The sequence below is a fragment of the Sturnira hondurensis genome, unplaced genomic scaffold, assembly GCF_014824575.4.
Source record: "Sturnira hondurensis isolate 20B ecotype Veracruz unplaced genomic scaffold, ASM1482457v3 Scaffold0022566, whole genome shotgun sequence".
Taxonomy (NCBI): domain Eukaryota; kingdom Metazoa; phylum Chordata; class Mammalia; order Chiroptera; family Phyllostomidae; genus Sturnira; species Sturnira hondurensis.
In genome coordinates, this window is record NW_028095197.1 from 8,756,095 (window position 1) to 8,783,809 (window position 27,715).

Genomic DNA, 27,715 nt, shown 5'->3' on the forward strand with positions numbered 1-27,715 from the left:
CCAAGACCGATTTGAGTGGTATGGCTCTGGGTGAGTGACTTCACTTCAGTTTCCACTTTTGTGAAACCGAAATGGTGGTGGTGATGGCAAGAACTGCCTCGTCTCTCTGCGGATTGTTTCGAGGACGAGACGGGGTGTTGGAAGTGAAAGTATTTTATCAGCTCTGAGTTTCCCCACAAGGCAAAGTGCGGCACAGACAATGCACAGAGAGGACGTGGCAATCCTACCCCCGGGGGCCACGGGCCCTTTATGCATGACACGGGGGAGGACATAACAAATTGTAAGGGAAAGCCACCAAGGAGGAGAAGGCGAAATAAAATTCTCATTCTGAGAAACCATAATACATACCTTTTAACCGTGGCCACATAAAATCAAAAAATAAATAGGGCATAGACAATTTTAATACTGCTTTTAAATAATCTAACGTAATTGACCACGTAGCAGGCTACCAAAAAAAATTCAACAAATTCCCCAAATAAGAAACTGCATAGGTCTCTTTTTCTAGAATACAATAAAATAGAAATTAGTAACTATCAAAACCCAATTAAAACTATCATCCTTTTGGAAATGAAAATGCTGAGTCCTGAGTAAAGATGACATCAAATAAAAAAGCAAAAATACCATTACAGACTAGTTAGAAAATAATTAAAAATCAGATTTCTACTTCTGAAAATTTATGTGTGGCTAAAACTATATCCAGAGTAAAATTAATAGCCTTAAGTGATTTTACTTAAAAAGGAAATAAGTCAAGTAAATATTCAGTGAAAGAAGTTGAAACAAAAAAAAAACAAATAAAATAAACAGAAAGCAGAATAAAGAAAATACTAAAATCTAAATGGTGCTAATATTAAATATTAAATTTATTTAATATTTAAATTTAAATATTAAAATCTAAATGGTGCTTTGGAAAACAGAAGAATGGTAAAGTTGATAAATAAATTCAAGGGCTATTTCTGTAAGGGAAAATAGGAAATCTAAGGGAAAAGAAATATGTGGGTCCTTTGTAGTACTGAACCAGAATAGTACTGAAGGATGTTGAAGAATTTCTGATAAATGGAGATACATGCCATCTTCCTTTATGAGAAGATTATTATTGATACACTGGCTTTTCTCATAATAATGTACTGTACACGGAAAGCTAATCTCTATAAATTTCTGTGCAGGTGTTAAGAAATTCTTTTTATTTAGCTGATTATTATCTCAATGGAGAGCATGTTCATCTTAATTAGGTGGTTATTTGCTTTCTCTATTTCTAAGAAAATAAAGCAAAAAATAACACTTGTTACACAAGGAGAGAGGGAAATGGCAGAGAGTGCATCCTTTAGGGAATGAAACGCACAGAGGGAGGAAGACGTGTTCCTGCACCACCCCTGGGATTCCTGTGGGGTTCCCGAGGAAACAGGGGTGTGGGTGCTCTGTTCCCGTGGTCCTGCAGGGGACACTGAAATCAGCCTCGCCCACGGCCCTCACTCGGCACCCCCCAGAAATGCCCTGAACATTGCCTAGCCCACTCCTGTCCCCCAGCAGAAGTGACATGATGATAAGACAAGTGATCCCAGGTGTCTTGCTTTAGCAAAGAACGCTCATCTCTGCCATAGGAAAATCTTGGAGTTCTCGGATGGCTTGAAATTACTTAGGCACGATGAGATCCCAAGTTGGTTATGTCAACTACTGCGTCACTGAGGCCTAGAATTTTATGGAAAAAATGTTTTGGTTTCATTGTCTAGCTCTACATTTACATTAATTACTTCTATATTATTATAATATTAATACTAATAGTTCATGTGTAGTTTACTTTTTACCAAAAGAAAATCCCACGAGGCAGAAATATTACAGGTGAGGACACAGGGCCCCGCACCCATGGTCTCACATGAAGAACCTGGTGGAGCTGGGTTATTTCCCAGGTAGTTAGGCCCCATAGCCCACACTCATCGGCCGGATGCCCTTCTGCCTCCTGAAACTCTGCTGTCTTCATGAAATGGCATTGGCCAATCCGGGGCCCGGTGGCGGGGTTGCAAAGAGATAAAAAATATTTTCCAACGTGTCCCTTTCAGGTCCCTTGTAAACATTTACTATTAGTTCAGCACAAACATGCAGAGAGAGGGTTTTTTTCTTTACAAGCCCAAGTCTGCTGCTCTTTAAGGAATTCATTTAGAACTGAGGGAGAACTCAGATGTCCTAAAATAATGGATAATGCATAGCCTTTAAATGGCCTCTTTTTAATATCAGGTGGCTCCGGTGGGTGGTGTACAATATGTTTTAGACGCCCAGGTACACAGGTAGCAGAGCTGACCCCGAGGCAGGCCCTGTGGGCGGGGCATTTTCACGGCAGGGAGCGTGTTTTCCCAAAGCAGCTAGTTTCATGGTTGGATGGTTCCACGTGCAAGAGAGGCCCTTCTTCCCTGTGTCTTCCACAACTAGTCCTGGTTCAACCACAAGTCAACCTTGTGTGAAATAGCTCTCCAAAGATTTGCAAGTGTGCCTGGCCCTCTTTGCTCTGTTAATTCTTCCTTAGATGGTATGTTGCTTTGAATTCTCTGATAACTTTCTGGACAGGTTCCAATTTTGTCGTGACCCTCTCAAATGGTGGCACCCAGAAAGGAATATAATTCTACCTCTGGTCAACCTCTTTGGGTACCACAGGGGACAGAGGGTGAAGTACCAACATGTACCAGGAACACTAGCAAAGCCCAAGATTGGGTTAACATCTTAGCAGGCCCAATCATGCTTGTGGCTGACCAACAACCGAACTGCTTTTCAAATGAATAGTTTCTCATCCAGCCCCTCCACCCCCACCGCATCCCATGCTGCGCAATTGATTTTTTTCGATCCTCGGCAGCGCACTTCAATTCATCGCATTGCTTTGGCCCGTGTTCTGGCACCCTGAGATTTTAGTCAGGGAGCTGTGGCTCATTTGTACAGTCATCAGCCACAGTCATTCTCCCTTCCTCTCAAGGAACCGCCTCTTCCCAAGTCTCCTCCCCTTCTCCCATTGTCCAGCCAGTGGGGTTTCTTTAACCTGGTCCAGCTCTGGGTCTAACTCTTCCAGAACTGCTTTCCCTGGGGTGAGAGATAATAGCCGTTGCCTCCACAGATTCCTTTTCTCTCTGCGTCCCCCCTTGTTCTGCCTTTGGTTTCTCATTCCTCAAGTCTTTAGGGTGGCGGTGGTTGTACCTATTGCTTTGACCCTTCACTTACTCTGTTCCCTTCAGGTCTTCACAGCCCTTCTCCCCTGCACCCTCTTATGTGTGTTCTTGGTGGTTGCCTGGCCTCTGACCCGGCTGCCCCTGGTCCTCAGGTTTCCATTACCCCCCTTTTTTTAGAGGGGAAGGGAAGGAGAGAAATATCAATGTATGGTTGCCTCTGGTGTGTCCCCTGCCAGGAACTGGCCTGCAACCCAGGCATGTGCCCTGACTGGGAATTGAACTGCGATCGTGTGGTTCGGCAAGCCCGCACTCAATCCACTGAGCTACACCAGCCAGGGCCCCATTATTCCTTTTTAAGATTCCCAGTCCCTTTACCTTTCCTCCCGTTGTTTTGCTGCCTGAGATCAGATGATAGCTCACAGCTCCATGTCACTCACAGGCTTGTGAAGTCCCGTTTCTCTGACTTCTCCAAAGGCGCTGCTGAACATCGTTGACCAAGACTAAGCCAAAGGGAGTCTGACTTGCTTAGTTAGAAATCAGGACACTTTTGAGTTTAGGTCAGCTAGTTTGGGGTCCACCCAATGGCTCTGCGTCCAGCCTTCTCCACAGGGGCATTACAGGAGGCCTTATCAAATATTTTGCAAGAATGAAGGAGCACTGCTATATCCACAGGACCATGGCCTGCCAGTCTGGGATCCTATCTTCAAAAGAAAAACAGACTCGGTTGGCTCTGACTTGTTTTGGGGAACTCCATGTTGGTTATTGGTGACCGATGTCTGAGAACTCCCTGACCATCTCTTGTCTCAAATTTTGCCGAGAATTAACAACAAGGTTACTAATGTGTGTTTTCTTGAGTCTTCTGTATTCATTTTCTGGGAAACTTGATACTTAACTATATTTGGTCTCTTAATATCTCTTCCATTCTCTGTCTTGTGGGTGATGCCAGCTGATACATATAATAGGTCCAACAGCCCCATACAGTCAAAAGCACGAATACATTCAAAATGGTCTGGTATTCCCACCACTAACTTCAGGTTGGAGTGTTCTCTTGCCTTTATTCCTTCTGTCTCTTCCTCTTGGAAAACCATTCTGTCTGAATAAGAAAGAAAATTGAGGTTAAGTGATGTCTCTAGTTGAGGGTGCACCTCATCCCTAGGAACATTGCCATCACCCCCGCCCCCTTCTACTCAACTTTTTTTTAAAGCAAACTATATATTTGACACCCTGAATCATAGTCATGAACCCTGTCACACCAAGGTTCTAGTTATCGTAAATCATATCCATCTTCTTGCCTTAAAAGTTCGGGCCTTGCATTCATTTCATGTGTGTCACACCACTGGTCTATTGATACCTGAGGCAGTGGACTTAATTCGCAGCTGATTTCCTGCTATTCCACATCTCTTCCCTCAGCTACACAGAATGGGGTCCGGAGTCCTGCCTTGGGACTCTTACACACACAGACATTCTAGAGGCTGTCCTAAAGGGCTTTTCAGACTAAGGAAACAGGATGTCAGACGGGGACAGGGAAATAGCATATCAGGGTTCCACCCAAGAAGACTTCATCGTGTTGGTCTACGTCATGCAAATTGCTATTCATTAAGTGCCACAGTTTAGCCTGATATAGTCAAGGCCAAGGGCTTCACCACATACTCATACCAACCTGTGGTGACTCTTTTACCTCTGGGGAGCAAAGGTCCCACCCAAAAGATGAGCAAAGAGGGGCCAAGGATAAATCCCAGGAGTGAGAGCTTCAGGGAACCCTGGAGGTGGTCTGGTCCAACTGCCCAAGTCCAAGGAGGGTCAGTGACTTGGTTAAAGTCACGCAGAGTTATTTTGTTTTGTTTTACACACACAGGAGTTGCACTCACACCCAACTGGTTTTCTTCCATAAGAGTTTGATTTGAGGCAGTTCTCGCGACTGCTGAGTAGCAGAGCTTGGGCTGAAGCCGAGGTCTCCTGGTTCACAGGCCAGTTCCCTGTGTCTTCATCAGACCATAGCCCTTTCGCCACGGTAGTGAATCTTCGACCGTTCTCAGATGCGTAAGAACATTACGTGTGTTGACCTCTAGGTGTCACAAAGAAATCTTTAATGGGACTTCGTCCTTCTCTGTGGGTGTTCATTGAATCCTGAAAGTTGTCAGAGTTTTTGCTTCTGTTTTTAAGAGTGAGAAGACGTTTGTGGCTTTTATGAAAGTCCCATGTAAAATGTGTCATGTCGGTGTTCTGCAGGGAGTCCCCAAGTCATCCTTCCTGACCGAGGAGAAGAGAGCCAGGCTGAAGACCAACCCCGTGAAGGTGCACTTTGCCGAAGAAGTGCTGGTGGGCACACACAGCCAGGTATGTCACCCGTCAGGGGGCCGAGCCTGACTAGACCCAGGCGGGAGGCTGGTGAGCGGCCTCCTGGCTCGCAGCTCCCTGGGACTCCGGAATCCCAGAGCCCCGAGAGGCTGCAGGGGAAGTGCAGTAGGTTTGCTAGAGGGTCTGTGCACTCGCCCCCCGCACCCTTAAGATGCAAGCCCTCCATGGATGGGGGGCGGGGTGTGTGGGTGTGGGCGGGGCCAGAGGGAAGGGTGGGGCGGGGTGCTGTGGCCCCATTATTCAGTGACTCCATCCTCCTGCCCATGACGTTGCAACAAACTCCAACTTTTAAGTTCTCGTTTTGAAGGTTTCAACTCAGTGTCCCTCTGAAAGTGATATTCCAATGGCAGTGCTGGTGGTGGGAGGGGTGGCTTTTGTGTCTTAAGAGCCTCTATCGTGGGAACCTAAACATCTTGCGTCCACAATCCTCAGCCACCACAATGCCCTGCCAGGGAGGCGTTTTAACAAAAGAGGAAGCAGAGGATTGAGGAGGTTAAGAGCATTAAGGTCTGAGATGACACAGCAGAAAACGATGGAGCCCAGGTCTCTGTGTCCTCCGCCGGCCTTTTGTTCTGCCTGGGGCAGCTCTCTGGTGGGAGGAAGAAGACGTAGCTGTAGAGAAGATATTGGCCAGAGTTCAGTTTTTTAATGTGTGGATGGCTGAATAAAAGGCACATTTATCCATACTTCACACGTTTCCCTCAATGGTCCGTAAGTTTGGCCATTCTGAATTCAGTGATGAGTACTACATTTTGAAACTTTCAGGTCCAAGCTTATCCTTAGCTGGTTTCCTCACCACAGAGACCAGCGAATGGGGGGTCCTGGCCATTTTGGCGAAGGGTCCAGGCCATCTGGTCCGCATCTGCAGAGCCCTATGTGCCACATGCCCTGCCACCTACCAGACCGCACCTTTATTCCACCTGAGAGTGACAGGTGGGTTGTCCAGGAAGGGGCCAGTGGCAGCCTACATGTTAATCAGAAAAGACCTGTGGTCCTTTCGTTCAGCAACATTCGAGTCCACCTTTGTGGAAGTGGATCAAACCTCTTTTAGATTCAACGTGTGCTTTTAAGAGTAGTGCACAGTAATGGGAAGTAAAGGCTAGAACCTGCTCACAAGACGGGTTCTAGTTTGGATCTTGGTGACTCTAGAACCTCCTGCTGGTTCTGGAGGACTCCAGCCCCAGGGGCGTTCTTTTCTTACACTACGCACTCCGAGGTCACTTGTTATGACACTGGCCCTGGGGGGGTTCTCCAAACCCAAAGGGAATGTTTCCCTGCCCTGCTTCGCCTCGGGAATTCTGGCTGGCATGGGGTCACCAAACACAGGCCAGGCCTCTGCCTCCTTCCCCAAAAGCCCTCCAAGAGTGGCAGAGTCCCTCGGGAGGGCCCGTGAGTATATGGGGTGAGTGGAGGCGGAGAACGGCCCTCTGTCCTTTGGTGATGCTTTCCTGCAGGGGACGCAGCCGTAAAATGCCGTGGGGTTTCACTCCAGCCTCGCGGGCACGGTTGGGGACAGTGTATCTGCTTGTCAACTGACTTGCTCACCTGCATCCCCTAAGGATGGCAACCAGCAGGGAGGTATCAGCTGACGATTCTGAGACATACATACAGGCCTGCGCAGGGCTCTCAGGATGTCTGTGCAGGGCCCCTCTTCTCCACCGTCTCCCACGTCTCGCAGTCCTGCTGGCTCTCCCTTGAATAAAGCACGCCTGTCTGTGTGGCCTAGGCCTCGCCCACTGGGGAAATCTCCCCAGGCCGAGAATCAACCTGACGAGGCCCGACGAGGCGTTTAGTGGGGAATCCCGTCCTCCGAACCAGGCAGGGTCAGGAGGCTGAGGATTTGTCACACCCAGGGGCAGGAAGGGCTAGTTTCAGCACCGCCCTTGTGTTTTCCAGGGAAATTCTCTGCTGTGTATGCCCAACGTGCTGAAGGTGTACTTGGAGAATGGACAAACCAAAGCGTTCAAGTTTGAGGCAGACACAACTGTGAAGGTATCAAGAGTAAACTTGAATCTCTTCCGCAGTGAGAATTTGCTGGCTCCTAGGACCCCTGGCATGTAGCCCTGCAGCTGCCTTGGTGGTCTCACAACCACCACAGTCTGAGCACCTCCAATAAGCCAAACGCTGTGCTTTCTTACTTGGTTGCACAGCCATCCCGCAAGATTTTATCAGCATCTTGCAGGGGAGGAAATCAAAGCCCAGAGAGGTGAACTGACTTGCCCAAGGTCATATTACAATTCATAAGCTTTCACCCTTCACCCCAGGACTTCCCTGACCCCCACACCTGCTACCTGAAAGACTAAAGCAGCTGAAAACCCAGGTGAGGGTCAGGGCAGGCCCAGGCCTCTGCATACTCTGTTCAGAAATGACATTAGTTGCACTTAAGTTTTCTCAGACCAGATGCTCTGGGCAGGGGGTGAGGTAGAAAGCTGGGTAAAGGGTGGACACTGTCTTCCAGGGGCTTACAGCCTAGCTGGGGGAGGATGGACATTCCAGGAGCTCCCAGTAGTCCAGTGCAGGATGAAATAGGGCTGTGAAGAGAGGGACAAGGACGTGCTCTGTGTGCAAGGGTACCGTCTATTCCATTCTGTGGACGTCAGAGAAGGCTCCAGAAAGAAGCTGGGTGTCAGCTGAGCTTTGAAGGTGGGAACAGGGCTGTTGGAGGGTTGGAGGGTGCACATCAGTCTCAGGGAGTCACGTGAGCAGAGCAGCGAGCCAGTCAGACGGCCTTGCCCAGGAAGTAGCAAACCATCAGCAGGACTGGAGCTCGGGCCATTTCCTTGTGGGAGGAGTGGGAGGAGCCTCGAACGTCAGGCAGCTGAGCTTGGATTCCGTCCATGGACAATAAGGGGTGGCCTCTAGTTTCTGAGGCAGGGAGTAAATAGTATCAGAGTGAGGCTTCTGGAAAGAAGCAAAAACAAGTTTTTCAAACACCGAAAACTGTCAGAGTGAACACTGAGCCCGGCTCTTCTGGGCCAGGTGCAGGTGGGCCAAGTGGCTATAGGTAATGGGCAGTAGCTAAGACACACACAGACACACGTGCACACACACATGCATGCACATACACAATGCACACAGCCAGTGTCCCTCTCCAGCACCCTCCTTTGCCATTTCTAGAGCTGTTTCAGATGCCCCATCGCATTGTAACCTTAGCGTCACTCAGGAGCAACTGGAAGAAGCCTCTCGAGGAACCTGGGAAGCCCAGGCCCAGAGGAGGGAAGGGAGGGAGGAACAGGTCTGCTCATTGTGAACTACCAGTCTTCGGGTACTTCCTTGTGTACTATCTTATTTAATGCCCCCAGTGACCCTGGGAGGCCATGAATGTTAACCTCACTTTGCAGATGAGAACACAGGCCCAAGAGATCCAAAATTTGTCAAGGTCAGGTAGCTCATAGCTGGCTTCAGATTTGGTCTGTGCCTGAACCCTGGACTGGGGCTGGCCACACTGCCGTTCTGCATAAAAGGGAAGTTTTGTGGATGAATCACACAGGGTTTCTGCTTCTGTCCTCCTTACCCCAAGTGCATTGGAATGGAAGGAATGATTTGTTTACAGTGGGTTCTCCCTTTGGTGGCCAAAATACTTTGATTTATAATAAAAGCACACACCACAGGGGAATTAAACCCGAGAGGATAGATAGAGTTGGGGAAAATGAGCTGGCAATGAGTTGGTATAATACTAGTGAGTCTTACTTACCTTCAGTGGTGAAAACTTTGAAGTGAATCTGTTAGCTCTTTACAGCAGAGAGGGGGGGATATAAACAAACCCTATGGGTTATTTAAAAAAAAAGGATCAGTCTGTTCATCTGTGACTTTTTTCTCTTCTTTGTTCCCTTACCGAAAGAAGCAAAGTTCTTGTGCAAGAAAAATCCTCTTTCTCTGGAAACTAATACAAAATAATACTGAATGTGAACTTTACCTGGAAAAAAATAATAAAAAAGAAGTCAAACAAATTTTAATGTAAAAAAAAAGAAAAGAAAACCCTCTTTCTCTACATTAAGGAAAATAACATGTCATTTGACCCAGCCAACATTTGCTGACACTTTTTGTGTCAGCAAAGTGTTGGAGAGACAGACAAAACTGCCTAGGGTCACACCCTCAAGGAGCCAGACTCCTGGCACAGGGCAGGGCTGAGGGTTAGAGATGAGACCCGGCGATAAGTCACTGTGAACCCCGGGAAAGGTGTGCTCAGGACCATGGCAGGGGGACACGGAACAGTGTTGTTCCGGGAAGAGAGTGCTTCCAGATGGTGGCGAGGAATGAGGCAGGCTTGGAAAAATGGGTGGGCTTTTGACACGAGAGGGGCGTGAAGACAGCATCCCGGGCATGGGCAATGCCACCAGCAGAGACCCAAATATGGGGAAGTTTGGCAAGTGTATGGGGCTTGTGAGCAGGGTGCAGGAGATAGAGTGGGAGACGTGGGCTGGCACCTGATACTTGAGAACCTTGAACATGAAGCCAAGGAGTGTGCATTTGGGGCTGGTCCGCCAGGGGAAGCCACTCAGTGTTCTTGGGCAAGAAAGAGTGTGATCAGGGCAAGGCTTAGACAAGTTCTTCTGTATCAGGGCTCAGCAAACTTTTTCTGTAACGTACCTGATAGTAAATACTATAGGTTTTGCAGGCCACAGGGTCTCTGTCACACTTCCTCAATTCTGCATTGTACCAGATGGGCACGGCTGTGTCCCCATAGAACTTTAATTACAAAAACAAGCGGTGGGCTGGACTTGACCTGCCGGCTGTGGTTTGTCAGCCCCTTGCTACAGGTGCAAGGCAGAGGGTGGATGGGTAGCAGGGGGGTCCTTAGAACTCTACTGTACAAAGCCAGGAGAAGTGTGTGAGCTCAAGCCAAGATGAAGGTGGGAGACTGGAGAGAGGGGACAGGGTGAAGAGACAGGTGCCCGTCATGGCCAGGCCACAGTCGGCACTGAATGACCGTTGCTGAGTTACAGAAGCTGAGAGTTCAGCACTGAGTCACTCGTCACCACGGACGGCGATGGAACAAGTGGAAGGGCACTCTGAACTGGGAGTCATGAGGAGCAGGGAGCTCCTGCTGGTCTGACACGTACTGAATCGGAGGTCCTGGCAGGCTGTCTGCAGTGAGTTTGTGAGGATGATCACTCCTCGGGTGACAGTTCATGAGCACCCCTGCGTGCCAAGCTTTGGGGGTGTGATTGAGCACGAGGCAGGCTAGGCTCGTGTTCTTGGGGAGTTTACCATCTGGTGGGGTGAGAGGCAATAAGCCAAAAAAAGAATCTCAGCAGGTAGCTCGTAGTGACCCCTTGCCATCTGCCAGGTACTGCCCTGGGGGCCTTATATGGGAAATGAACGCACACAAGAACCTGTGAGGTAGGTGTTACTATTATTAGCACTTTACAGATGGAAACAGGGAGGCATAGAGAGGAAGCAGTTTATCCTGGGACTCACAGCTAGTAAGTGGCAGTCCACTCGTGAGACCCATTCACTTCACTTTCCTGTCTCTCACTGAAGAACATAGCTTCTGTTGAAAATAGCATGAAGGAGTGATGAGGGAAATAAACAGGACCCTGGGCCCGGGAATGACGGGGGCCGATCACATTTAGATACAGTGACCAGTGAAGGCCTCTCTCTGAAGACAAAGAAACCACCTTGTGAAGAGTCCTGGGGAAAGAATGCCAGGCACAGGGAACATGTGAACCCCCCGAGGCAGCAAAGACCGTGCGATGACACGGGGCCACCGGAGTGGACCCGGGGAGCGTGGCACAGCAACTGCAGTGGCACGGTCTCAGTCACTCCATCCTGTCGGCAGCTCCAGACAGGCGTCGTTGTCCTCCGTTTCTCAAGAAGAAACCGGTTAATTTCTGACAGTCACATAGTAGGTGGGGGTGGGATTCTATCTGGTGAGCAGTTGAAGATGCGGACTCCAGACAGAGGATGAATCCGGAGACCTTGACAAGAGGCATGAGCCCCCAGAGGGTTGCTCCAGGCTTCCAAGTAAAGCAAGAAAGGAGAGCCGTACAGGAGGCACTGGAGCCCTGAGGAGTGGGTGCAGGGCCTTGAAGGGCCATGACAAGTCCCATGTGTGGCCTGTCAACATTCGGCTGCCTGAGCTGGCAGTGGACCCGAGGGGCACAGGTTTCTCCCCGCAGCTGCCCCAAGAAGCAGAGAAAAGGTCAGGGAGCACGAGGGCCAGTCTGCTCCTCAGGTGACCCACCTGCCTCTCTGTGCCTGACAGGACATCATCCTCACGGTGAAGGAGAAGCTGTCGATCCGAAGTACGGAGTACTTTGCACTGGTCCTGGAAGAGCAGTACAACATCTCTCGGCTGCACCTGCTGCACGAGGAGGAGGTCATCCAGCAGGTACACCGGGCCCTGCTCCAGGCGAGGAGGCCCAGGCCGGGCAAGCTGCATGCCTCAGCCAGGACTCAGGGCAGGGCTCAGTGCATCTGCAGGTTTCATGCACTTCCTTGTGCCAAGAAGGCTCAGAGCTCACTCAGCCTGAGGATGATAGGACTAGAATCAGACCTGATTTCCACAGGAGGTAGGCAGGGCCCCATTTTGCAGATGCAGAGACAGAGGCTTAGAGAGGTAAGGGGACTTACTCAAAGTAACACAGCCAATAGAACCCCATCATTTGCTTCCAGCTCTGATGGTCTTCCCCGAATCTGCTGCCTTTGAGAGGCCAGGGAAACATTTGTTGCTGTGTCTAAGCCCCTTCTGTGAAGCTTACCCCCTGAGCTGGACCCAGAAGGCAGGACGGAACAAACACAGTCAGTCCCTCTGTACCACTCAGTCTTTCGGCCATCAGTGATCCGTTGTACCAGCTCTTTAAAGCCAAACACGGGTCAGTTCAGTGTTTGTGGAGGGCCTTGTGGAGGGCGCACTGATACAAAGATGAGAGGGATTTCCACACTTGAAAAAGGAGAAGGGGCTTTTGAAGCAGGGCGACAGCATGAGCGAGGTGTGACCTCATGGAAGCCTCTGAGCGTTTCTCATGGCAGATGGGTTCTTACCCTCATCACCACCTTCTAACACTGCAGCCTGCAAACATTTTTAAAAAATCACTTCTATCCTATTAGCATTGAAAAAGAAAACCTAAGTCAGTTCCTAAGATCGGTGAAGTGAAAAAAAGGAAGGTACAGAATATGTATAACATATACCATACTGTCATTTGAGGGAAAGAAAGGAATATTCGGTATAGAAGCATATCTGTATACGCATAGACTGTTTCTGGGAGGGTGTGTAAGACACTGGAGATTTCTTTCCAGAAATTTCTTCTGGAAAGGGAAACAGGTTTGATGGAGTCAGTGGGAAAGTTTGCTCTTTTGAACTTTCTACATTTTATACCGATGGGAAAGTCAAATTGGGAGCAAGGGTCTGGCTGTCCTGGGAAGCACTCAAACTGAAATCTCCGGGGACCATCCTTCATTGTCTTGGCTTTGTTTTGTGGAACACCTGCAAGAACGAAGGTCGATAAGACTAATGGCATCCCCCTTACCCATCGCAGGTGGTAGACAGGGAGGAGTCACACGACTGCCGCTGCCTCTTCAGGGTGTGTTTTGTTCCCAAGGACCCTCTGGACCTCCTGAAAGAAGACCCAGTGGCCTTCGAATACCTCTACCTGCAGGTGACTGGGCCTGCGCTTCCTGAAAGAACAGTGGCTGTTCTCAAAGATGACGCGCTGCCTCATTTTGAACAGGAGCTCGGGGCGGGCGGTTAAGCAGCTCCCTGGCAGGGGTCAGCTTTATCCAAAGGAGAGTGGGCCTGAACATCCCCTCAGAGTTCCTTTTCTGTCACGGAGTTGCTAGTTGGGAGATTAGTGATGTGTTAATGAAATTCAGGCTTAGTCCTCGATGTAGATGACACATTTCCTAACACCATTTAAGATCTTTAGAGTTGCAGTTTGCATGGATAAAAGGGGCTTTAGTGCTCCCAGGCTTTAGAAATGATGAAACTGAGTCTTGGCAAGGTCACATGATTTGCCTGGGTCACCCATTTAGTGACAGAGCCAGAAATGGCCACCTTGGTCCCTGCAGCCTGTTGCTCTCCCTCCTTTACCTCTTTAGATGAGAATTCTTATGTCGTTTTCATTTGGGTGAAAAAGGATCGTTGGGAGACATCGACGTCGTCCAGATGCACTGACTCAGATTAGGTGGATTGATTTGCCCCAAGCCTTAGCAAACAAGGACAGCACTGCTTTATATTTGTGTAATAAATACTGTGTCCCTCATACCTGCTTTCATGGGCATTACCTAAGTTAAACCTCACAGATACCATGTGTGGTAGGCCTGACTATGCTCACTGAGCAATGGGAAGAAGAGCGATGCTCAGAGAGTCGCAGTAACTGAGCCAAGGTCATGCAGCCTAGACTCGGCGGAGCCAGGCCTCAAAGCTGAGCTCCTGGCCCTGCTGCCTTTCACTGGAGAGAACGAGGAACACAGTCCATCTGTTGTTTCTGTTTCCCAGTCCCTCTGGTCTGATCTCTTGTAGAGCTGCAGCGATGTGCTCCAGGAGCGCTTTGCCGTGGAAATGAAATGCAGTGCCGCGCTCCGCCTTGCGGCCCTGCACATCCAGGAGCGGATCTACGCATGCGCCCAGCCGCAGAAGATCTCTTTGAAGTACATAGAGTGAGTGGCAGGGGCCTTCTGTGACCCATCAACAGCAGCTGTGCTGCATTGATAATTTGACTGGCCCTTGGCCAGAACGGCCAGATTCCACAGAGGGCTGATACTCACCTCCCTAGATATCGGTCCATCGTCTTTCTGCCCATTTTCCTCTCCACCCTCTCGGACCCAGCAGGGCTTCCCCAGATGCCAAAATCTGGCTGCTCCCTCTGGGGCAGAAGCCAAGTCCAAAGGGAATGACACAGGATCCCTTTGTAAGTTCTCCTTTCCTGGGAGAATGTCTTGGGAAATCGTATAACTTCGGTGACGAGTTCTGATAAGGGCAGGGACGCCTTGGAAATTAGTAACGTTGCATTATATTCCTATTAAGGCGGTTTCAAGTCCTGGGACTCCAACACCACTTGATTCTTAGCTTGAAATTTCACTTTGTTCTTGGTAGCATCACCCTGGTTGGCTAACCCCCCACCAAATCTCAGTTCTGTGTCCTGCCTGGGCATCAAAATGAAAAATACATTTTAAAAAAAGAAGAGAAATAAATAAAAATAAAACAGATCCTGGGCCCTGTCCCTGAGGTACTGCGTCAACTCTCTAGAGAGTGGAACCTGAGAAAGTGTATTGTTCACGTTTGCTGGAGGCTTTGAGGCCCTTAGATGGGCACCATCTGAAGCCTGGCCCTATAAGAGTGTGTCCCACATGTGTGACCGTGATTTGTCATGTATGTTGCAGTAAAAAAGATGGAGGTCTCCTGCTCTGCTGAACAGACTATCACACCACACCAGGAGTGATGAGCTCCTAGGAAGATCGGTGGGGTTGAATTTCTGTATGGCTGTGGGTGTTTTGTGTGTGTTGGGGTGGGGAGAGGAAATATATACAAACATATTTATAAATTTATGTATTATATTTTATATAAATATACCACATATAAAATATAATTAATGTGGTAATATACTTCTATAAAATATATATTTATACACACATATATGTACATATGTATGAACCTTCTGTTGAGAAAGAGGCTCAGCTGCAATATTCTGGGGACACGAAGGACTGAATCCAATGTCATTATGCTCTTCATTAGAGCCACCAAGTACACTGTGAAAAGGGGCCTCCTTGTCTCCAATGTCTCATGGCAGGAAAGACTGGGGAATAGAGAACTTTATATCTCCCACTTTACTCCGAAACATGAAAGGCAAAGACATCAAGAAAGCCATAAGCTTCCACATGAAGCGGAACCAAAACTTGCTGGAACCCCGACAGAAGGTAACGTAGCCACGGCCCAGGCCAACCCCCCCGCCAGCCGTCACCGTGAAACCTCAGAGGCTGCACCCTCAGCCTTGCCTTGAGTTTAGGCAAGTGAATAACTCTAACTTAAGTCTTTTTTTTTCTATTTAAGCAACTTATTTCTGCTGCCCAGCTACGTTTAAATTACCTACAGATCCTCGGGGAACTCAAGATGTATGGTGGGAAAATCTTTAATGCTACTTTAATGGTACGTATGAGGGAACTGTAGAATCCCACTCTTAGAAGGGACTTTAGATGTCCTCTGAAGACCAGTGAATCTTCTACCTGAAGTTCTTGAGAACTCTGTCATGTTCTAGATCTTGTTTGGGAAACTAAATATCACGCCGCTGGGCAGTGTTTACGACGTCCTTGCTTTGTGCTAGCCCTCTGGTGGGTGCTGGCGGGGCAGAGCTCAATAAGACATGACTTCTACCCTCAGAGGAGTGAACAAAGTAGCCAGTCAGACACAGCAGAGCCATGAGAGGTGCAAAGGGCTATTGCTCTGGAGTTTGAAGCAGAGGTACCAGCTTCAGGTCAAGAATGGAAGGGGAAGAGGTTAAGGGAAGGCAAGAAGATTGGATTCGGCCAGATTTCTGCATAGAGGAGAGGCATTTTGAGGGAAGGGTGCTGTAAGCGATTCACTCTGGAGCTTTGGGAATAGGAAGGGGAAGAGGAAAACGTGGAGATCACGAAGGAAAGATAAGACAGTTTGACTGAGTGACAGGCTGGGGCCCTGATGGTTCAGAAGAAGAGTAGAACTGGGAGGCGGGTCTGAGAAGGGAAAAGCGAAGCAAAGGAACCCTCTTCTCCATTCCTCGTGCCTCCTCAGACTTCCTTCTTGGAGCCCCGGCCTAGAGCTCTGTGCTTTCCAGCCATCAGTTATGGGGGGTGTGGCTTAAGGGAACTCTCCCCCGCACTCATCCAGCCCCAGGACTCTCCAGCACAAAGCCAGACAATTACCAATTTACCAGCACAAAGCCAGACAATTTACCAATTACAGATTTTTAAAAAATATTAACAAATCTTCTTTCAGTGGATTTGGTGTGTCTCACAGTCATTGACAGTGATGGGTCAATTTTGGAAAAAGAGAATCAGTGTTTTGAGAGCGAGGGAGGGCAGTCAGATAGTTAAGGGAAAGGAAAACTAGATGGCCTCTTGTGTGCGTAGATGACCGAAAGGTGGAAAAGACCAGATCACAGAAAGGAAGGCTTGGAGGTAGAAGAAATGCTTCCCACTTTCCCCGAGGGCCAATCCTGCCCTCTCCCAGCTGCCCCTGGTCCCCCTGTACCTTTCCTGTCTCAGGAAAGAAGTAGAATGAGAGAAGAAGCCAACCACATCCAACTCGCTCGGGGTGTTTGCTGGGCTCTGGCGTCACAAATGTAGATAAATACAGCCTGTCATCAGGGAACTTGGCAGGCAATATGAGACTTGGATACAAATAATTACAATAAGAAGTCACAGCTCGGTGCTCTGTGAGAGGCACAGAGGAAGTCGTGTGGAAACATCACAGAGGGTAGGACTCTTCTGGTCTGAGAAGATGGAGATGAGGCAGGTATTGTTAGCAGATGTTTGCAGTAGCTTTTGACGGAAGCTTTTAAAGGAGGGTCAGGACTTCAGTAGGCAGTGAAGGCAGGGAAGGGATTTCCAGAGGAGTGAACGAGGCACCTAGGTGTGGAAGTACAGGTTGCGTAGCAGCCTGGTCTGGCTCTCTATCATGAGGGGGTTAAGGGAGATGAATTTACACTTAGTTTAGCTGTAGATGGGGCCAGTCAGGCTACGGCCTAGCTTGGTCGTCTAGGGAGTGGGGAGGGCGACCTGATAGAAGGAGCAGGGAGTGCGCAGGGAGAGGCATCACGTCTCACACGTGCAATGCATTTCCGCTGGTGAAGGGAGACTAACCCCCGCTCTGCCCCTCTGCAGTTACAGGACAGAGAGTCCTACGTTGGCCTTCTGGTCGGAGCCAAGTATGGGATTAGCCAAATCATCAATAGCAAACTCAACATCATGTCCACGTTGGCAGAATTTGCCAGCATCAGCCGCGTTGAGCTGGCGGAAGAGTCTGAGAAAGTGAGCATGGTCAAGGTGTATCTTCAGGACGTCAAGGTAACACGCTGGGAGGAGATCCAAAATCCAGCTCCAGGAATTCGGGGCTAAATGATTTTAGGGTAGTTTATACGAGTTGGGGTATTAACAAGGTCTAATGTCCCACATTTGCTTAAGAAGATGAATTGTCCATTCTGTCCCATCAAAGGGGAAGTGGTAATCCGGGGGCATTTTCCCAGGCAGGCCTGAAAAGGTTTTATTGTATAAACTGAGCCTGCCCATGTCCTTTCGTGATGGGTTCAGAAACTTAATTGGCATGGGGCCAGAAAGGCTGTCCAAGAGTTTTGAGTAGCAGCAATGAAAATGGGTAAATGATGTAGTGTACTTCCTGGGCCTCTCTGGAAGGTCCTGCATTTATCCTGTCTTCCTTTGCTTTAATACCAACATGCTTGAGGAGGGAGCTTTATTCTCATCAACCCTCTCCCTCCTTCTCCATTTGCTCATGCTCTCTATCTAGGTCGTGTCGTAAAGGGGCCCCTTCATATGAGTGAGCATGGGGCAGGTGGTGGGGCTAGGGGGCTAGGGCAGGGGGTAAGGGATGGAGAGGCAGGAGACAGTGTGGACGTTCAGTGGGATGGAACCCACTGTGTGTGTGTGTGCACATGCACACGCTCACTTCGAGTCGTATAGGTGAGAATACAGGACATGAGGCCTGCCTGGGACCATAGCTGGACTTACTGGGCAGCTCTCATGGGCCTCACAGGCCCTATTTTCTGGCTTCAGATTGTCCTGTACTGCTGCATAAGCTCTTAAACTCTCTTTACCTTCAAAGGTTCTGACTTTGCTGCTGGAATCCAACAGTGCAAAAGACCTGGCCTGCCTGATCGCTGGGTACTACAGGCTGTTCGTTGACCCAGTTAACTCCGTTTTCCTCTGGCCAGCGAACAGACAACAGGTGCACCGAGTATCTGCTGAAGAAGGTGAGGCACTGAGGTTTGCCACGGCCAGGACGGGCCCACTTCACTGCCTTGTGGGTAAGGGCAGCCTGAAGGGAGGTGGTGGATGGAGTGGAGCCGAGACTTCTGGTGAAGTCAAAGAGAGCTATTTCTCCACTTATTACCTGGTAAACAGTTGATCTTTCCAAAATCCTAAATAGAGAAGCTTTCTCAGTACCTGAGAGTCCCTAAAACCATAGAATGTCTCTGATTCCCTGCAGAATTCCCTAAAATCATCTCTAAGATCATTGTATTTTGTCTTTATTTGCCAGCAAAAAGAGATCTCAGTTTTGTTCAGTACAGATGACCGGCCCTAGCCAGGCAACTCAGTCGGTTAAAGTTTTGTCCTCATACGCCAAGGTTGTGGGTTTGATCCCTGGTCAGGGCACATAGGAGAAGCAACCAATGAATATATAAATAAGTAGAACAACAAATTAATATTTCTCTCTCTCTCTCCCCCCCGACCCCTCCTCTCTCCCTCTCAAATCCTTTTCTTTTTTAAAGTACAGATGACCTAGTTTCTCACTCCATGCCTATGTACACTTTTGCAATCTCTTGAATTGTAACAGACATTCTCAGCCTTACTGACTTAGAAGGGGGCTCCTCTAAACATGTAGGAGGGACTGGGAACCCATCACCCAAGGACTGGAGTGGCAGAGGCCAGATGAGGTGAACGGTTTTCCAGGCCGACTCCCAGTTTCTATCGGGCTTTCGCTTCAGCACTGCTGATGCAGCATTTCCCCTGCGGTTTTCCCTTAAGTCTTTAACAACTATCTCTGCTGAGGGGGGGCAACAAAAAGGGCCAAGTTAAATAAATAAACGGAACCCTGATTAGAAGCAATGGTCTATTTTCATGGCACAAACACTCCTGCCCCATGGCTAACTTCAAGCTACCAACGTGCTATCGCCAAGTGTGGGGAAGGGGAGAGATGCTCATCACACATCATTATGTCGTGTTTCCTCCACGCGGGCAAAGTAGACATAAGGAATCTCAAGAGCCTAGATGATAGTAAGGTAAAGTGGTCAGGCAGTGATGCATGTTGCGCATCTGTTAAGTTTGTCTTTAACACGGTTGATGAACAAGGGGTGACACCGCCGAGCCCTGTCAGGGAGGTGGGCAGAGGGGTAGCCGTGCTGCCCTGGAGGCCTGATGGCGGGAGGGGCAGCTCCTGCCAGGGCAGGCGGCAGTGGTCCGAGGAGATGCTCAGAGGGGAGGCATTTGAAACAGATCTGGAAGAACGTGCTGGAGGAGGCCAAACAAAGGGGAGGAGAGGTCAGGGGGCGCCGCGGAGGGTTGACACAAAGGGCAAGGGCAGAGAGAAGCGCTCGGTAGTGGCTGGAGCATGGGAAGGCCACAGCAGCGCCCAGGCTCCGAAGGAGGGGGCAGGCCGTCTTAGGAGGCCTTAGCTCTTGTGGGAGAGCTTAGGTTCTTCCCTGTCGGCAGGAGAGGCCTACAGAGGGTTTAAGCAGAGTGTAATGTGGGTCAGAAAGAAGTTTTTAGGAACATCACCCTGCAGGCTTATGGTGGAGGAGAGACTGGAGTCTGGGCTGAGTGCTCCCAACCCTCTCTCCATGGATCCTCCCCGAGTACCCTTAGAACCAGGGGGCCCCCAAGACTGGGCTTCGGAATGGCGCCAGCCTGGGAGCCTCTGGACCTCCCTTAAAGGCGCTAAAATACAGACCCTCAGGCCTCACTGTCTGGATATTTGACTCAGCACATCAGAGGTAGGGTCAAGGAACTGTTTTGTATTTTAAAATGATTCCCCATCTGGTTTTGATCTCAGACAGGACAGGGCTGAGATTTGGTGAGGGGTTTAGAAAGCTGAGTGATACAGCCCAGAGCAAAGTGACATCCAGTTAAATAAATACTCACCATGTTTATGGGGGCAGGTAGTTCTCCATGGAAGTAGGGATGGAGGTGGTCCCGTCTCCATTACTTGGTTCAGACAGATGTGGGGAAGGAGGCTGGATGTTGGGGGAGAGCTTGCAGTTTGGAGTTCCATGGAACCTGCCAGTCACTGTAGCGTGATCTGGGCCAGCCGCCCTCCTGTGCCTCAGTATTCTAATCTGCAAAACTAGAAGGCCAGCAGCATGGCGGCAGGAGGATACCTAGGCATCTGCCAGTCCCCAAAGGCCACTTTGTAACTCTCCGTGTGCCCCGTGTTGCAGGCTACGAGTCTAGAGCCTGCAGTGACTCAGAGGAGTCCTCCGAAGTGGACTGCACACTGGAGCCTCTGCCTGACCAGTGCCTGCCGAAGCTGGGCCCATGCACACCACTCACACGGGAGGAGGAGCCTCTGGGGGACAAGCACACGCCCAACATGGCCAGGCGATGCCCAAGCACCTGCGGGGCCAGCAGCATGACGGACAGTGCCGAGTCTGAGGCATCCGACTCGGCCAATACCGAGAGCCGGGGATGCAGGACCAGCGGCTCCAGCGAATCCATGGACGCCCTGGAGGAGGACGACTTGGACGCCTGCTCCTCCAGCAGGTCCGGCTTCTTCCACTTTGGCTCACCCGGCTTCCCAGAGAGCGTGGATGCTGACGGCCAGGAGGAGAGGGGCAGGACTGAAACCAGTGGCTTCCTCTGTCTCCTGGACCTGGCCCAACGAGCCAGCGCTCAGTCCCAGAAGACGGAGCTTTCTGAGAGTCCCGCTCCTGGGACATTCCTCTGGGCACCAGAGCTGAGCGCTGTCAGGCTGGACCCCAGGCTCTATGAGGGCAGCCAGGCCGACTACTACAGCCTGTGCTCCAGTCTCTCCCCGGCCAGTTACCTGAGCGACAGCTCAGACAGTGCAGCTTCCCGGCAGGGCCAGCCAGGCTGCGCTGAGACCCAGCCCTGCTCCACGCTGGAAGCCCTGGCCCCTGCCTGTGAGGATGGCAGCTCGGAAGAGGAATACTATGATGCAGCTGACAAGCTCACACCCCCAGACACCCTCTCAGGTGAGCCCTCCCCAGCGAGTCTGCAGACTTGGCAGGCAGGGACCAAGCTTGTGGGGAAGACACGTGAGTCAAGCAGGGACATGGTCCTCCTCTGAGGAGGCTGCCCTGGGCTCAGTGGACTAAATTACAAGCATCATGACTTCAAGTCAGAGCTACAAGGGAAGTCCAGAGAACTGTGGGCAAGCAGGGAAGGGAGGCATTCATCTAACAGTGGAAATCAGGGAAGGTTTCCCAGAAGAGGTGGGGAAAGGGCTGAGATTGGTGAGATAGAATTTACACAGAAAGAAAAGGGTTTGACAGGGGTGCCCAGCAGAAGGAAGTAGCTGTGTCATTACTGACCCCCAAAGCTACATTAAATGAGGTCTTCAAGCAAGAAGAACCTACCTGATGGGCCATTGGTGGCCCCATAAGGGACTCTGATGTAGGAAGGCAGTGAAAATCTGTTGGCCATCTTTCAGGTTCCTTTTGCCTCCCTCCACGTACAGTGTGGGAGTCTTTCCACACAGAACGACTTGCCAGCTGACTGCAAAACCTGAAAGCCTTCCAGGATATCCTTCCTCTCTCCCCACCCTCACCCCTCTCTCTCATGCACACACACACACACACACACACACACACTGCACCCTGCAGCTCTTGTAGTTCTCTTTCAGCCTTTCCAGTCAGTTACTCCTGCCCTGCAGCAGTTTCCCATTGCTCATGGGGAAAAGACCAGCTCCTTAGCAGCCCTGGAGGCCCCTGGAGGCCCTGTGTGCCTTGGCCTCTGCCTGGCCCTCCCCTCCTGAGCCGGCTCTCTGCACGCCTGCCACACAGACCTCCCCGCCAGGCTTTAAAAGTGCCGAGCCCTTTCCCAGCCCCAGCCACTGCGCATGCGGCTCTTTCTGCCTGAAATCCTCCTCGCCCTGATCTCTGGCGGCTGATGCCCGCCCATCTCTCAGGCCCCACCTGGAAATTCACATCTCCCAGAAACTTTAACCAGGCCACCAAGAGTAGGGCAGGTCTCCTCGTCTCTGTCACATCTTCCTACCTGGCACTTAGCACAGCCTGTAAGTACGTATTTATTTGTGCGACCTTGTGTTGGTGTCTCTCTCCCTGGACTCCTCTGACCCAGGAGCGATGCAGCTCTCACTCATCCCCATGTCCCTGCATGTAGTGCCTGGCAGTCGTTGCTAAGTGAGTGAGGGAACCCTCCACCATCGACCCTGAGTTCGTTGACTGACTATGCCCCTAGGGAAAGGGGAAACCCGGGGCTGGCTGTGCACTGCTCCCCTAAGAACCCAGCCAACCGCCATCCACACCCCCAGCCTTGCCCTGCTGGGCTCACCTTTGTGCTGGGGGAGAGATGGGGACAAGACAGCCCGTCATTCAAGGTCTTCCTCTAGCCGGCACGTGGGGCCATACTGGACACTCCCTGTTCTTTTCTTTTGTGTGTGTGTGTGTGTTGTTTTTAGTTCGTAGACCATTTTATTTAAATACATGGATGACCAACAGTCTACTGAAATCCAAGTAAACCCCTCGCGTTTAGAACCTTTGTGGGGTATAGTAAGACTGTTGGTCTTTGGCAAGACATAGAGATACAGATGAATGTTTCTGTAGTTAAAGAGCGGAGGCCCAGGAAAAACTCCCCATGCCAAGCTGGGTCCCCAACCCAAAAACTACCATTCGCCCCTGAGAACACCCAAAGACCCACACACTATCGATCACAGGAACAGTTGCACACGGCAAAGCATAAATTCTACGCGTTTCACAGCACAGAAAACCCTCCGTTCGGAGGGCATGCAGGGTGTGGGGGATCGCACCCCCGAGCCCAGTGCTCCTGTGAGGAGCAACCTACGGGCAAACTCTCCGAGTGCTGTAGGCAGGCAAGGACAGTGAGCACATTTGCTGTGGTTCTGTCTATTGGCAATGCCTGCACAGTGTCCGTCTCTGGTTGTTCGTGCCCTCATTCTGGACAGAACTGCGCTTTATTGACTGCACTTCTGAAAAAATGCCAAAGGCATTTCCACACGTGTTAGCTTGCCCGCCACCTCTAGGATATACAAGCACATGTTCTCTCTGCCTTACTGGCTACAGTCTCCTCTTTCTCTGGAGAGGGTTCCCATGATGGTAATGGCAATGGGGGAGGCTGGTGCCAAAGGCACAATCACATTCCTGGGCCGGAAATGTACGGCACGTCTTCAACCTCACTTGAGAAGGCTTGCTCCTTGGGATGGGAGCTGGGTCCCTTCTGGGGAGCGGAGAGTCTTGGCAGGGTGGACACTCCCTTTTTGATGAGAGCCAGGGTGGTCCTGGGGAGACAGGCCAGGACTGGGACTCCTGGCCCAGCTCCCTGTGGGAGCCTGTCCCTCTTCACGCCTCAGAAACACCCTCGGTCAGTGGCTATGGGTGGCCTAAGGCAGCCGCTCCAAAACGTGACTGTGCACCAACATCACCCGAGGGACCTGGTTTAAATGTTATAGATTCTTAGATCCCAGCCTCCAAGATCCTGATTTAAGAGGTCTGAGAAGCAGCCTTTGATAGTTTTGAACAAGGTGCAGCCAGGCTGGAAACGCTGGCTGAGCAGGAGAGCCCTCTGATTCTCGAATGCTGCTGACCTGTGAGCCTCATTCCTCGGGTTCCCAGGACTTGTTCACAACAGCACTTCTCTGCTCAGAAAGATCTTCCCTGGTATGTACAGAACCCTCCATGCCTACGTCTGAGAGTCGTGGCCACTTTTTGTCCAAAGCAAGCTCCTCCAGGATGCTGACACAGGTGGTGACGGTGACGACGATGACAGGAGCAGTGCCCTTGAGTGAACGTACACTAGGGACAGGCCTTGTGCCGGGCGCCTGATCCGCACCAGTTCGTTTTGCCTGCATGGCCGTGCTGCTTGGCGCCGTTGGTACTGAATGACTGAGGCTGGTGTAGCACAAAGACACGAATGTGAGATGGCTTAGGAAACTGCCAGCAAGGGTGAGGAACTGCTTCAGACACAGGCAGCAAGCAGAGCAGGAGGCTGGGCAGCAAGATTCCTCGTCATATTGTCAGGATACTGTGGCTGTTAAGAATGAGCCCTTAAAAAAAATCATTGTGTGTGAGTTTAAAATCATAGGAAATGTGTGTAGCTGACTTTCTGGGCCATACATCTGACCACTGAGTGGGTGTGGGCAGGACCCTGTCATTGACAATTCCAGCAGACTACAACCACTGGGCAGAGGTCAGTCCCCCCCAAAAAAGCTGAAGCACTGTGACCAAAAGACAATGAAACAGATTTTAGGCAACCAAGACTCAAAAAGTGTCTGCCACAGTTACCATCCCCAACATTCAGATGAAGAAATGAAGGTGATCGAGATTTAATGTGCCCCAGGTTACACAGCCCAGGCAGGATTTGAACCCAGGCAATCCAGAGTCCTTAGCCCAAACTCTGTGAGCCTCTTTGTTTTCCTGCTCTTTATATATTTTTTCCTTCCTTGATTCTCAGGGCCTGGAGCTATTTCTGCTGCAGAAGCCAGTGCCACAAGCATGCAGAATAAGGCTAGCTCCTGCAGCCCCGAGGACAGCCTGAAAACTGGACCCGATGGGAGAGAGCCGAGCAGAAGGGGAGGGGTGAAAAAGTACGCCAAGACACTGAGGAAAAGGAGGTCTTTCCTACAGACCGACCACACCTGCCAGGTGTCCTTTCCCCTGGTGCTGGCGGCCTCCCTGGAGGACGTGGACGCCGTGTGCTACTACGACAGGGAGCCCTACCTGGCCCTTGGTGCGCCCTCCCCAACCGTGTCCTCTCTGCAGGACGTGCAGGGTGAGCCCGGCCTCCTGGAGACCAAGGCCCTGGGGCTGCTGGCTCCCTTGAGGGACGCCAAGAGCAAAAACCCGGCCTCCCGGGTCATGGAGATGGAGCCCGAGACCATGGAAACCAAATCGGTCATCGACTCTCGAGTGTCTTCTATTTCCGCCATTCGCCTCCGGATTGACCCCAATCATAAAGAGAACCCTGGGGGTGCCCCTGTGACTGCCACTGTTGCCGGTTCCCTGGCAAGTGCTCCGAACTGTCCCAACCCAGGTTCCTCCGGCCCAGACTCTGCTCAGGCAGAGCCTTCCCACACGGTGTCTGCTTTTGAAGACTCGGAGGGCAGTGCCCCCAAGGAACTCTCCACAGAGCCTGCGGACAGCACCCCCTCCCTCTCCAGTGCTGACCCGAACCCAGACCCCGTCTGCCTGACCGTCCGCCCGGAGCCACAGGCCGTCTCCCAAGCCAACACAGTAGAGCCGGGAGGAGTCCAGCTGGAAACAGGACTGGGATCTTTGTTTATGAATCATAGGCAAGAAACTGCCCTCACGTGCACGGAGCTTTCGTTGCCTCCTCACGATGGGCCTGGAAGTGGCGAGTGTGGAATAAGTTCGGGGGAGAAGATGGCTGCTTTCCCCACGAAGGAGGAGCGACGAGGACAGCTATCCTTGGAACACGATGAGTTAGCTACAGACAGAAACGGCCCCGACTTACTTCACGATGAATCTGGGAAGGATTCGCGTGACGCTGAGGGTGATGCGTCAAACGCGGTCCCACAGACTCCTGGTGTCAGTGCTCCCGATGGTGGGACGGAAGCCTCCCTCCCCTTGGACACCCCTGTAACAGGGACTGAGCCCGCCCCACCACACTCCCCGCTGGAGCTCCAAGGACAAAGCAGAGAAACCCCCAGCCAAGCCTGCCAGGCCCAAGCACAAAAGCTACTGGCGGAGCTGGATTTGGACCCCGATTCCTTGCTTGAGAACCAGACCATTCCGTCAGCCTTCCCTCCGGAGGGGGTCAAAGCAGAGCCACTTAGCCCTGTGACAGGGGAAGACACCGCCTACCGGGACACTCAGCAGGTCGGTTTTCACCCAGGGCCTTCTCTGCTAAGTCCCCTGCCCTGCCCCCAAGAGGGGCCCCACTTAGAAGATTCAAACCAATGTCCGCTGTCAGAAAGCAAAGACAAAAGCCCTAGCATTTGCCCCGCTGCTGAGAAGTCCTTCTTGTGCTTTTCCTCAGAAAGCCATCCTAAAGTTTCTGCCAGTCTCAGGATGGCCGCAGCTTTAGGGTTCGTGGGGGTGAACGAGACAGTGGCCCGCAGGGTTGGGATGGAGCAATGCAGCTGCCAGTTCTCCTATGTCACATGCTTCCGTGGCCTGCAGCCCGAGGCAGAGGAAGAAGACAAGGACCCGGAGACACACCCCACGGGCCCCCTCACCTCACCACCCTCTGCAGGAAGCCGGCTGGCCCTGCCCTGGAGACCCGCACGGGCCCACAGCTGCAGCTCTGAGCCCCTGGCCAGGAACAGCCATGTCTGGCTGGAGTACTGCTCCAGGGCTCTGAGACAGCTGAAAGCGGCCCCCGCCAGCACCCCTGAGGGCTTCGTCCGACTGGCAGAGAGCTTGCAGGAATTACAAGACATTTTAGAAGCTTCCTCGGGGAATGGGAACAAACACCCGCCAGAGAAGTGTACTTGGCACTTTTCTGAAAGCCGGAGCCACCTCTGCATGGGCTCCCAGAAGCTGCTGTCCAGCTGTCAGCATGTGATCAGAATGGACCAGAGCCCCGAAGAGATGCAGGGTGCCGTGCGCAACACCTTCCAGTACCTGGTGCAGCTGGCGGGCCTGTGCCTCCAGCTCACAGACTGCAGCCGCTGCTCCGCCCGGCACAGGGAAGCAGCGGGGAACCTGAGGGACGTGGTGTACACCTACCAACAGTTTGTGGAGGCCGCCAAGCTGACCTGCGAGAGAGGCTACCACGACCTGAGTGTGAAACTTCTGGCCCGTGAGTGCACGGCCCTCACGGCCGCTGTGTTCTGTTTGACCCAGAAGTTCCGGGCATCCACCGCCCTGTGAGCAGGCCGGCTGCCCAGGCCCTCCGCCCTGCCCTGGACACTTCCCTTTCGTTCCTCCACCCACCCTCTCAAATGTTTACTATTTAGAGTATTTAAATAAATTGCTGCTTAATCTTGGCCTGAATAAGGCAAGAGTGCTGATAAGTCTGGACCATGCCCATTCCCTACATTCTCTGAATATTTCCTCTGGGCCGGATCACCAGCTAGGAGCTTGTGATAATTTTAGACAAATAAGACCAGTCCCTCCATGGTCAGGATGCTCACAGATCCCTTGGGGATATGGATAAGTAGTTCACCATCAGTAAAGTGTGTATCCTAAAAAAGTGTACTTGGGGTGTGGAAGCAAGAGGTCACAAACTGTTCTAAGAAGGCGGGAATGAGGGAGGAAGGTGGGGGTCACCAAAAAACACAATCTTCTCATACCACACTTATTTGGCAATAACTTTTGCAAATAGGAGTGAATACACGTGATATCTGATGGATTTCTACCTTCACAAGTTTTGGCTTGAAGCAC

At 51.0% G+C, this 27,715-nt stretch overlaps 1 protein-coding gene across 5 annotated transcripts in view; it reads left to right on the top strand.

Annotated features, from left to right (window-relative positions):
* Nucleotides 1-27,318, top strand: part of FRMPD1 (FERM and PDZ domain containing 1) — a 122,235-nt gene extending 94,917 nt beyond the window's left edge. For 4 of the 5 annotated variants that reach the window (XM_037035758.1, XM_037035757.1, XM_037035755.1 and 1 more), the window contains 11 exons: nt 5,376-5,483; nt 7,401-7,496; nt 11,713-11,838; nt 12,986-13,105; nt 13,969-14,105; nt 15,236-15,362; nt 15,496-15,591; nt 17,304-17,486; nt 18,259-18,406; nt 20,591-21,364; nt 24,822-27,318. In XM_037035758.1, the coding sequence (XP_036891653.1) occupies nt 5,376-5,483; nt 7,401-7,496; nt 11,713-11,838; nt 12,986-13,105; nt 13,969-14,105; nt 15,236-15,362; nt 15,496-15,591; nt 17,304-17,486; nt 18,259-18,406; nt 20,591-21,364; nt 24,822-27,202 (4,296 nt within the window). In that variant the 3' untranslated portion in view covers nt 27,203-27,318. Of the gene's footprint in view, nt 1-2,153; nt 2,519-5,375; nt 5,484-7,400; nt 7,497-11,712; nt 11,839-12,985; nt 13,106-13,968; nt 14,106-15,235; nt 15,363-15,495; nt 15,592-17,303; nt 17,487-18,258; nt 18,407-20,590; nt 21,365-24,821 lie in introns of those variants that run through there. The other variant, XM_037035760.1, reaches the window with a different exon arrangement.
* The last annotated feature ends 397 nt before the right edge of the window (nt 27,319-27,715 follow it).